At 41.1% G+C, this 11,709-nt stretch overlaps 1 protein-coding gene across 1 annotated transcript in view; it reads left to right on the top strand.

Annotated features, from left to right (window-relative positions):
* mov10a (Mov10 RNA helicase a) overlaps nucleotides 1-11,677 on the top strand; it is a 15,664-nt gene extending 3,987 nt beyond the window's left edge. Inside the window, exons 4-22 of the mRNA XM_005729807.1 lie at nucleotides 2,228-2,469; nucleotides 2,576-2,822; nucleotides 2,975-3,112; nucleotides 3,223-3,385; nucleotides 3,727-3,878; nucleotides 3,955-4,125; nucleotides 4,729-4,876; nucleotides 6,395-6,556; nucleotides 6,790-6,893; nucleotides 7,028-7,125; nucleotides 7,887-7,985; nucleotides 8,169-8,274; nucleotides 8,392-8,509; nucleotides 9,602-9,793; nucleotides 9,896-9,967; nucleotides 10,213-10,338; nucleotides 10,441-10,529; nucleotides 10,827-10,945; nucleotides 11,218-11,677. Of these exons, the coding sequence (XP_005729864.1) occupies nucleotides 2,228-2,469; nucleotides 2,576-2,822; nucleotides 2,975-3,112; nucleotides 3,223-3,385; nucleotides 3,727-3,878; nucleotides 3,955-4,125; nucleotides 4,729-4,876; nucleotides 6,395-6,556; nucleotides 6,790-6,893; nucleotides 7,028-7,125; nucleotides 7,887-7,985; nucleotides 8,169-8,274; nucleotides 8,392-8,509; nucleotides 9,602-9,793; nucleotides 9,896-9,967; nucleotides 10,213-10,338; nucleotides 10,441-10,529; nucleotides 10,827-10,945; nucleotides 11,218-11,282 (2,611 nt within the window). The 3' untranslated portion in view covers nucleotides 11,283-11,677. The remainder of the gene's footprint in view (nucleotides 1-2,227; nucleotides 2,470-2,575; nucleotides 2,823-2,974; nucleotides 3,113-3,222; nucleotides 3,386-3,726; nucleotides 3,879-3,954; nucleotides 4,126-4,728; nucleotides 4,877-6,394; nucleotides 6,557-6,789; nucleotides 6,894-7,027; nucleotides 7,126-7,886; nucleotides 7,986-8,168; nucleotides 8,275-8,391; nucleotides 8,510-9,601; nucleotides 9,794-9,895; nucleotides 9,968-10,212; nucleotides 10,339-10,440; nucleotides 10,530-10,826; nucleotides 10,946-11,217) is intronic.
* The last annotated feature ends 32 nt before the right edge of the window (nucleotides 11,678-11,709 follow it).

Here is an 11,709-nt window from a genome sequence, read left to right as displayed (position 1 = left end):
GACGGCTAATAACATCACGGAGAAGCTCGCAGCTATTAACGGGAGACTGAGAGACCAGTGTCGGAGTGTTAAAAAACAGCTTGAAATTCTCAATTACCATCATAACCCGGCTACCCCTTCGGCGCCAGCTCAAGGCTGAAGCCGAACAACAACTCCCTGATAACGACTGTGTTGAGTCTGGTCTGTTCCTTCCCATTCCCTACAAGGCCACCTGGGTTGGCTGGAAGACTGTTTACTTAGCCTGGCAGGGCGAAGGACACTGTCTCAGCTGAACTATGGACACGCACACACATACATATACTGATTCTGTTAAGCACTCACTGACGCATCACCCTCCCTACCCCGGATCCAATGCCACCTCCAACGCTTACCTCCCCCATGATGTGGACATCGGGTCAGCTGGAGGCGCAGTCGAAGATTGTAGCGGTCCCAGATCAGATGTACTCTTTCCCATGTTGCTTGTCTGTGTTTATTGTGTTATGGTGTGTTGATACCTGTGCATTCCTGTATTATCCTTTTGTGTTGCACATTTCAATGTTTTTTTTCCTCGCTACCTAGCCTGACCTGTCTCCCCAATGTGATGTTTGTATTGTATGTACGGTCGGCAAGGTCTGTCATCTCGGTTGTGGGCAAAAGACCTGCAACTGACAAATAAAGGCTATCTCTCATCATCTCATCTCATCTTATAGTCTGGCCATCTCCAGTGACCTCTGGCATCAGCGGGGCATTTTTGCCCAGAGAACTGAAGCTCACTGGATATTTGATCTTTTCTAGACCATTATCTGCAAATCCCAGAGATAGCAGTGTAGAAATGTCCCAGAAGATCAGCATTTTCTAAACTTAACCGTGCCACATTCAGAGTCACTGAAAGCACCTTTCTGACCTGTTTTGATGCTCAGTTTGAACCTTAGCGGATGATCTTGACCGTATCTACATGCCAAAATGTATTGAGTATCTATCATGTAATTGGTTCATTTAAGATTTTAATGTATCTCTTATTGCATCAGCATGAATAAATATAAGCTGATAACTTGGTGTCACGAATCAGCTTAAAGTTCAGAAGAATAACCTTGAATTAAAGTAAGATGCTTGCTAACACTAATCAGCTGCCTTGGCTCATACAGGAAAAGGGGAAAAAAACAAAACAAGAAACTACAAGCAGAGTGGGAGGGGCCTTAACAAAAGAAATGATGTTGCACAGTTTGTCCATTAGAGAGCACTAACAAGTTAATTTTTCAACATCTGTTTCAGAATGGTTCTTGTCATAAAAGCAAATAAGAGGCCATGTTAAGACTCGGGGTGCGTTTGCCTGTTAGTGATGTGCAAGCGCACATTATTGATAAGGGTGTAATGTGCTTGTGTTTATGTCACAATTCTTCATTTTTAAGTGACCAAGAGTGGTTTAACAAGCACTTCAGATACAGATACACAAGTTAAAACAAAGTGACTTTATCATGACATTTAGAAACTTGCAGATTTTGTATTTGATTGGTAACCCGTGGAGTGAGGCCGGTGCAGGGGAGAGCTGCTTTCTCTTCTTGGTATGACTGAGGAGTCTCTCTGCTTCACTTTAAACCACCTGCAGATGAGACAAAGACTGACTCAAAGAAAACAAGACATGAGCTAAAAAAAACCCTTCATGATATTCCTGAGAACTGGCTTTATCAGGAGGGGTTGTTTTTTTTTAGAACTGATAATCAGCACTTTGTTTTATGACATACAAGTCAAAGGAAAAAGATAGAAGATGATGATGAGATGAGAAGCGATAAACTGGTTCCAACTGTGGTCCTTTTCCAGAACTGTAAAACCTGTCTGTGAGTTACACTTTTGTTGTTTCGTGATCCTTTTTTAACTTCCCTGCATAAATACAGTCCTGTGCAACGTTTTAACTGCACAGCAGTTTTAATCTGAGTCAGTGGTGGAGTATTCCTGTGTAAACTGAATCGTTGCCAGTTTGGGTGTCAGTGATTTACTGATATCACTCAGTCACAAAGATCATAGAGTCCATGATATGAATCCACTATGCAGTTAAAAAGGCTTCTTTTCAAGAGCATCTGAGGTTGTTTTTTTTATTACCTTCTACCTGTTTAATAGCTGACAGTTATGGGATAAGTGGGGTTGATGAAACGTTACGTTTTATTTACCAGGTACACTGGTTTTTCAGTGATTCGGCACCATCTTGTCTTGTCGTTGTTAAAATTGCAGCCTGATCTTGCTTTACCTGCAGGAAAGAGCATACGGCTGATAAGGGCGGCATCGAGATCACATCGGACCCCGTGGAGAGCGGTGGGAAGGTTCAGTTCGCTGTGGATCGCCTGCGGGAGCCGTTCGTTGTCAGGTTCCACATTGTCAATAAAGGCACTGACAACATCCACTTGACGTACTACACTGCCCTGCACAGGATCCGCTGTTTCACTTTAGAGGATAAGAGGAGAGTGACCAGAGCATCTCCGCTGTTCCTCTGTCCTGGTGAGACACTGATGACTTCTTCTCTGCCTTTAGAAATGAGAGAAATAAACTAGCTAATGTTCACAAATTCTTCCTTTTTTTTTCTTTCGTCTTTTTTTCCCTCCAGGAGAGAGCTATGAAGTTGAGGTTAAGTACATTCTGAACCACTATGGATATTTCCCTGCCACAATGTATTTCGAGTTCTGCCCAGATTTGCCTGGATCGGTGCCCTTCTGCATTGTCAGGGAGATAGAAGCTGCAGCCCAGACTCCACTGGCTGTGGAGCTAGGGCCTGTGGCTCCTTATAAACCATTTCGGGTGGCTGCTTACAAGCCTGTTGACACCATTATAGTAGATGGAGTACCACCTGACAGGTAATGAATTTCAAAACTGATTGTAAAAATTACTTTGAAGCATTTTTGCTCACTTGGACTTTAGATCAACAAGTTGTCCCTGAGGGTTTAGCGACCGTGTGTCTTCTGAAACTGATCACAGCCATATGGTGTTTTGTTTTCTTCTTCTGCAGTTCTGTTGTGCCTTTGAAGATGGCAGTGAAATTAGGAGACTACAAGTATCATAATGACCTGAAGGATTTGGCTAGACGAAGGATGGAAGACTCCGAGTACCTCTCTCCAACTGCCAAACAGAAACTTGCATCAGTGAAGTAAGCAAATCACCCAATTCATTACAACCAGCTATGCGTTTTCTGTGATGAGTATTTTATAGAACTAACCCAATGTTAAATGCACCGTTTACCTCTGCTTTGACATCCAGGGGTCTCCTCAGTTGTCCCTTAAAGATGAAGAACTACTCGCATCGGTTTCATCTCCTGCTGCACCTTGAAGAGATACAGATGGAGGTTGACATCCGAAAGTATGATCTCCTCAATCAAACCATGACTCAAGACCAAGGCAACAGAAAACTCCTGAAACTCAGAGTAAAGATTTTTTAATTAGAACACCGTCTGCTACGCTCTGTGTTTGCAGTGGCTCTATTTTTGCTGGAGCAGCTGGCATCTCTGAAGCATTGAATTCACTTGTAAATTGTGCTTCTTGGCAGTTAACTTCAGAATGCATTTTATTTGTTTGGGACCTTGTATTCTTAATGAAGGAGCTAGATGACCTTCCTCCCGTTTTACTTGTACAGATGATTATACGATCTAGTTCTCATACACAGATTTGTTTATTTAGCTTGTCATATCTACCCATCTGAATCACCTGCAGACTTGTAGTTTTTTTAAAAACATATCAATGGCCCAACATCGATGTTGTCCGACAGGTTCCTGGTGTCGCTGAGAATCGGCCATCTGTGCTTCGAGGAGATTGTCTGAGAGTATCCAAATCTGAGGACACCGTCCAGCCCATTACTGTGTATACCGGATATGTTCACAGAGTAGAACTGGACAGTGTGAAGCTGGGTTTCTCAAAAAAGTATGAGCTAGAATAATGATATGTTGACTAAGAACTCACAATGAGAAACTTGTTGCTTACTTTTCAATCATTTCAGGTTGTTGCAGATCTTTATCAGCAATATGAAGTTTAATGTGGAGTTTACTCTCAACCGGTACCCTTTGAAGCTACAACACAGGGCTGTAGACCTGGCAGTAAAACATCAACTTGAGGAGGTGCTGTTTCCGTCGGGTGCAGCAGTGGCTAGTGTGCCCATGCCTAAACTCAGGTCCGGTGCCTATTTGTATGCACTGCATCATCTATAAATGCAACACTTAACCACATTTAATGACAATAGTGATAATAACTTTATTTGTATAGCACCTTTAAAAGTTACAAAGTGCTTCACAGTTTTGGATCAAAACACAAAAGTGAAGATAAGGGTAGATCCTCAGAAATGCTAATGCATGGTCTTTCATTAATACATACACACTCCTGTACATATATATTAGAAGGAAAAACAGACCACAAATAATGAAGAGACCAGCTGCATTAATAAGGTCTCAGTAATCTGCTATATTTGCGAGAGCTTGGCCATGTAGGGTTTTATGTTACGGATACATTGAATTGTACTGTGTCCTACTGTATATTCTGCCTGGTACTGGTGGTAGGAGAACAGTGAGCTTCTGAAAATGAGAGTGTGGCCTCAGCAGCATTTCTCTGTTGTTTTCCTGGGCATTTAGCCACTATGTTGCATTAACAGGAGGGATTACTGCTCTTTGGTTTAATGCCATAAACCAAATGGGCACAAGGTGCATAACAGGTTTTTAAACACACATTTACACACCTTTTATGCTAAGTGTAAAAAGTCCATTTCTACATCTCTTTCCAGGATGTTTAATCGACAGCTGGAAAACAACCCGGAGCAACATGCTGCAGTCCAGCGCATTGTGGCTGGATCCTCGAAACCAGCTCCTCATCTTGTGTTTGGGCCTCCTGGAACTGGAAAGACAATCACTGTGGTTGAAGCAATCAATCAGGTATAAAGTTACATGCAGTTAAGATCTGTATGAATGAGATCTTCGGAGATTAATCAGATATCTTACTTGTGAGTTGCCAGAAAACATATTCGTTCTTCATTGGCTGTTACATTGTAACAAATTTAAAGCTGTTGGATTTTGAACAAGACATTTGATATTGTTACTTTGAGTAGAATCTTTGATATTTACTTTATTATTCCATCCATTTATTTTCTTGATTCCTGGTCCAGTTCAGGACCACTGGAGGCCTAGAGCCCATCCCAACGGTCATAGAGACACCCTGGACAGGTTGCCAGTGCAGGATTGGCAGATTATTCAGAATCAAACGAATCTTTGGCTAATCCATAGTTTAAGTTGGTGTTTTTGTTTTTTTTTCCTCACAGGTCTAAATTGGGTAAAAGGTTGATGGGTGGTTCTTTGGCGTTTTTCTACTCTGAGTACTTAATGTGCTTTATATAACTTGCCTCATGCCCCCATTCACACATTTATGCTAAGTGCTTTTTTTGTCTAATATTCACACTTCATGAACAATCACATTCAGTATCTTGGCCTACTTTGGGTTGCAGCCAGGGATCAAACCATGAGCCTTCCAGTTAACAGGTGACCTGCTCTACCCCGCGACCCCGCGTCTATACAAGTAACTTACACAAGTAAGATTTCTCTTTGTAAGACAGATTTTGCACAGGAATCAGCATGTGTTGGCATGTTTGTAAGGTGATTCCCAGATATCTCGCTGTATATTAGAAACACACTAAGAGATTTTTCTTTTTTTTGAACCAGTTGCTTATTTGCTCTCGAGTATTATGATTATTAGTACTTTCAATTTAGAGATTTTACATTGCCAACAAATGTCGCAGTTGGCACAGTTGCTTTACAGCAAGGACGGTCCTGGAGTAGGCATGTTCTGTCCATGCTTGCCTGGGTTTTCTCTGGATACTCCAGCTTCCTCCCACAGTCCAACAACATGTGAGTTGGGTTAATTGGTGATTTTTAAATTGTCCACATGGGTGAATATGAGTATGAACAGTTGTTTATCTCTCTGTGTTGGGCCTGCAAAAGACTGGTAAACTGTACAAGGTGTAAGCTGCTTTTCGTTCTGTGACAACTAGGATGCGCTTCAGCCCCACGGTGACTCTGAACTGGATAAATGGTGGGATATTTTGGAATTGATTCACTTCAGGAAACACTAAAAAAACTGGAAACCAAACTTTAGCATAAAGGGCTTGCAAAATTCAACAATGCTGTAATTTGTGATGTTATCTGTGATGTTGTAACTGTTTCTCAGAAATTTGTACTTACTGTCGGAGTATTCGTGTTGTTGTATGTCCTTGGTGCAATGTACTTTGAATTCTGTGCACATCTGCCAGGTTAGGTGCCTTTCTGAAATAAGTGACAGCCGCAAACCGGGTCCTGCTGGGTGTGAGGCAAAGGCCTGTGGCTCCCTATAAACCATGTTATGTCTTCGCACACAAGCCTGTTATTATTAAGTAATGACTTTTATTTTGCTCGTCTTGTCAGGTCAGCAAGGCAGATCCATCAGCCCACATCCTCGCCTGTGCACCTTCAAACAGTGCATGCGACCTGCTCTGTGAGAGACTACAAGTAAACATGGATTCTCATCAGATTTACCGCGTGTACGCCAACAGCCGAGACCCAAACAGCGTTCCCAAGAGTCTGCTGGTGAGCTACATATGGACTAATTGTGTATCCATATGGATGCACAGCCCCTAATGTTTAAGAATTACATGTGAAATAGAGTGCCATTGCATTCTCTTGTCTCAGCAAGCCCCATAAATATGCCCGCATTTTCACTAGATTCCTCATGATCACACTGAGGAATCAGTGATTGTAATCACTATGGGAAAGCTGAACAAAAGGTTACGTTCTCATATTTTTTTTTTTGGTTCTTTCAGAAATACTGTAACTGGGACGAGAGCAAAGACAGCTTTGTGCCTCCACAGAAAGAGGTTACGATGAAGTACAAAGTCGTAGTTACAACTATGGTCACAGCTGGCAGGTAAGAGCCAGTGTGTGGCATGTAAAGTGTCCATTATGATGTGTTTTTAAACACTCTTTGACATCTGGCACATTTTTCGTGTAATGAGCCATGCGGCACTTGATTATGCTGCTGTGTGTTTGTGTCTTTGTGAGGCTTGTGTCTGGAGGGATTCCAGTTGGCCATTTTTCGCATGTGTTTGTGGATGAGGGAGGCCAAGCTGTAGAGCCAGAGTGTGTCATTGCTATTGCAGGTAGACTATGAATGTCTGAACTACATGTTTTTCATCATGATGTCCTTCACCATGCACACTAAGCAAATATGTAGGACTGCCTTCATTCATTTGCACGTTAAAATTAGAAACATTCAGATCTGTGAGTGATGCTGAAAGGCTTCACTCTCAGACTGCAAAATGGGAGTTTTCCTTCCCACTGTTGCCATGTGCTTGCTCATAGGGGGCTTTGTGATTGTCACCTCAAGGTGCTTACGATATAAAGCGCCTTGTGGGGACTTTTGTTGAATTGGTGCTACATAAATAAAGTCTTTTGTGAAACCTTCAAGAATCTGAAATTCTTACATCCAACTTCCTGTTAAATATGTTTTTTTCCATTAAATCTGGTATTAATGCAGTACATGGACCTTTCATATATACACTTATCTGATTACAGAACTTTATCCACACCCAGCTGCTTTATACATGTGCCTTCTCTGAAAGCACACAGCTTTCAGTGTGACATTCATCAGTACAGACAGAATATAATTAGCATTTGTAGAAATTTTGTTTTCTCCAAAGCTAGCTAAAGGCTGTAAAATAAATAAATAAAATGTATGGGTTAAGACTTTAACAGCTTACAAATTCTGCATATATGTGACCTTAAGTCAGAGCAGTTGTAAATTAATTTGTTCTTACACATTACACTTCCTCAGTAAATCGGTTCTCGTGATTAAAGGTCATAACTTGCAAGTGCTGAAATTGATGCACCTTGTTACAGACTCATTTATGTTGTTTCATAGGTCTGCTCGATGCAGAGAAAGGTCAGCTGGTACTGGCAGGAGATCCTAAGCAGCTGGGACCAATCCTTCGATCTCCTTTTGCAATAGAACATGGACTCGGTAAGTCCAGTGGTCTCATTTTCTTTTCTTTCTGATCAGATGGCGTTAGTTGCATCACTGTGTATCCCTGGCAGTTTTCACTGGTAATAGTTTAGGATCAAATGAATGCTTAGTGCTGCTTCAGTTATTTGAGTTTTTCTCAGATTAACATGAATTCAAATCTGTATCGTGAATGCTTTCTAGGGCTTTCTCTACTGGAGAGGCTGATGAGACATAATTCGTTATATCAGAAAAATACAGACGGGCATTTTGACACTCGCTTTGTCACCAAACTGCTGCGAAATTACAGGTGGGTCTTTCAGCTATTGCTTGTCAAAGCCATTTTTTACTTGTGCTGCTGTGTTAATCACCAATAATGCTTCATCGTTTTTTTTATTGTTCTTCTTTTTCCTTCCCGTTCACTCAGGTCACACAGTGCTATTCTGAAAATCCCCAATGAGTTGTTCTATGAGAATGAATTGCAGGTGTTTGCTGACCAATGGGAGCGTGAGACCTATTGCAACTGGGAATACCTTCCGAAGAAGGTGAGGCCTCAGGAACTTTTCATTTATTTTGTTTGGTTTTTGGTTTTTTCTTGTCCCCCTAAGTCATCCGCAAAGCATATGATTAGATGCAAAGGTGTATTTGTCAACTCTGATTTCATCATACATTAATTTAAAAATAAAAAAAAACTGTGATGAACATGAATAAATAAAATAGTAAAGTGCATCTGAGCTTTACAGATGCAATGTTTGCTTTGAAAGTGATGAGAGAGAAGTAAGGTCAGAAGGAGTTTCACTGTGTCTGTGGATCTAGAGAAACCATGTGATAGGGTGCTAAGAGAGGAACTGTGGTACTGAATGAGGAAGTCAAGAGTGGCAGTGATGTATGTGAGGGTGGTGCGGGACGTGCGTGAGAACAGCAAAACACTAGTGAAATGTGTGGGAGTGACAGATGAGTTTAAGGTGGAGGTGGGATTACATCAGGGATTAGCTCTGAGCCTCTGCTGACAATTGAGGTTACACAAGAGGACTGTGATGTTCACGGACAACACTGTGATTTGTGAGTAGAGGAAAGGTGGAGGTATGCTAAAGTCAGTAGAAGCAAGATAGATGACATGTTTGAATGAGAGGGAGCAGAAGTAGTGAAGCTGGGTGAGATGGGTCTCGTCTATGCAAAGAACAAAAAAGTGCACAAGAGAGGTGAAGGAGGCGGCGCAGGCAGGGTGGAGTGGGTGGAGACAGAGGGCCAAGCTGGAAGTTGCTGGTACATGAGGGACCAGATTAGAAATGAGTATATCAGAGGGACAAGTTTGGTTGACTGGTTTTGGAGACGAAGTTTGCAGGGGTTTGTTTTGGAGATGTCCAGAGGAGGGATAGTGGATATATTTTGGATAAAGGATGCTGAAGATGGAAGAAAAAAGACTGGCTGATACAAAGTAGATATTAAAACATGAAAACAACTCATGTTGTAAAAGTACAATTTTTCTTAAAACTTCATAGACCTTATGGGAGTGCTCACGTGTACAATTCATGTGTAGTTTTAATTCACATTTTTAATTTCACTAAGGAGTCAGTCGCCAAATTGTATTTGAACCATATTTAACAAGAATAACTGACAGTGCTACCCCACTACAGGGTTTTCCAGTGATCTTCCATGGAGTGATGGGCAAAGATGAGAGAGAGGCGAACAGTCCGTCTTTCTTCAACGTGTCTGAGATTGAAGTCCTGATCGACTACCTCACCAAACTGATGGAAACGCAAGGAAAGAAGGGTCTCCCCAAACTGTCTGCAACAGACATCGGAATAATCGCCCCCTACAGAAAACAAGTGAATATGCATGGTGCACATTTGTGTTAAATGACTGAGGATAAAAGGAGGTTGTTTGGTTCATTCATAACTTCCCATGACTGCTTTTCTTTTTGCTAACAGGTTGAGAAAATCCAGAAGGCCCTGAGATTTGTCCCAGCGCTGAGTCGCTGGAGTGATCTCAAAGAGCTGAAGGTTAGCAGCTCTGCTGTAAACGATCTGTGTCAGTTAATATGGTTATATGCCCCCATGCAAACCTAAGATGCTCATTTACAGTGTCTTCTAAATTGTTTTAATAAAATGTAATCAAAAGATTGATCTGCTGTTTATTTCTAATCAGAAGTGTAATTTAATTATTGGGGATGCATTCAACAGTTATAAGATTAAAGTTTTATTAGATGGTAGATGGTAAAGTGCACCCCCCCCTTTTATAATATCAGGTCGGCTCTGTGGAGGAGTTTCAGGGACAAGAGAGGAAGATCATTATGGTCTCCACCGTCCGTAGCAGCATCAACTATGTCAAGATGGACAGAGACTTCAATATTGGGTTCCTGTCAAATGAAAAGGTTTGTCACATCATTTAAGCTTATAAGACAGCCTGCTGCTTCTTTAATGGTTGAATAAATTACTAATATATTCTTTTTTTATATATATGTATTCACTTGTAGAGGTTCAACGTAGCCTTGACGAGAGCCAGGTCCCTGCTTATAGTGGTGGGAAACCCTGTGATCCTCAAGAAGGACCCAACATGGGAGAAGTAAGCGAAGGCAAGATGTTTTGGGAGGCACTGAGTAAACGTAGTGATTACCGAAAGTGAAACACTCAGTCCTATTCCTCTGTGGGGCAACCTGCATATGGCCAATAAAGCATTCATTCATTCATTCATTCATTCATTCATTCATTGTTAGCAGCTGACAAAACAACCTCAAATTGTTCACTTTGTTGCCATTTTGGAGCCTTTGGGCTGTATAAAATTTGCCCAGTTAACAAGGAGTGCACATTTCTTGAGCATTTCTCACTCACGTTTTCTTAATTTTTGCTTTTTTGTTCACAGGTTCATCAGCTACTGTGTGAAGGAGAAGGGCTACACTGGATTTGACTTCAGCGATGTGGAAGAGGAAGATGATATTGTGTCCAGACTGGCGACGCTGAAAATCAACATGGATTCTGAATGTGAGTACAGCTTTATCCTCAGTAAGACTGCAGCAGACAGTAGACTCGACAGTTGCATGTGTCTTTTTCTCCAGACTTTAGGCTTTATTTGCTGAGGTAAATAGTTGCATGATTGAAACCTTAAAATGTAAAAGCATTTAGAACAAAACATTTTCCCAGTGACTCTACAAAAGTTGATTCTGTTCATCTGGACTTAGCGTTCCCAGTGAGTATTCTTCCAAAAAAAAAAAAAAAAAAATCTTTTGCTAAGATTTTGTCTGTCTTTGTTCTAGGTCCTGTTCCAGAGGAGAGTGCCATTCAGCAATTTGTGGACCCTGGGTGGAAAAATGAGCATTAACATTTCCTCTAAACTAGGACATAGCGTCTGCGACAGATGGATTTAAAGCCATTTGAATGCTTAGCAAGTGTCAGTCTTTTATTTTATTCTCTGTCTTACTGCTTCAGCACATGATTTAAGACCATATCCTTTTATGAACCTATTTAAGTGCAATAAATGCTCCTCTGTTTCTAATCACAGTGGCAAAATGAAGCAGTGAACTTTGGCTTTTTACACTTACCTGGTCTGTTTATTTAGCCCAGTTAACATAACTATGGCTGTACAGATGCTAAAATGTCCTACAGATGGGAAAAGAATGGAAGATCATTTTAATACACTGATTCATCACCGTATGTCTTATGACTTATGTCAATTCCAAACTTAAAAAAAATAAACTGACTTTTTGATCTGCTGTATATTCTATTACACCGTGGTGCCTGATCATTTC

This window comes from Pundamilia nyererei, unplaced genomic scaffold (genome assembly GCF_000239375.1).
Source record: "Pundamilia nyererei isolate P.nyererei 1_Seehausen unplaced genomic scaffold, PunNye1.0 scaffold00034, whole genome shotgun sequence".
NCBI lineage: Eukaryota > Metazoa > Chordata > Actinopteri > Cichliformes > Cichlidae > Pundamilia > Pundamilia nyererei.
The sequence above is the reverse complement of the archived record's forward strand: the minus strand, read 5'-3'. Positions and strand labels throughout refer to the sequence as shown.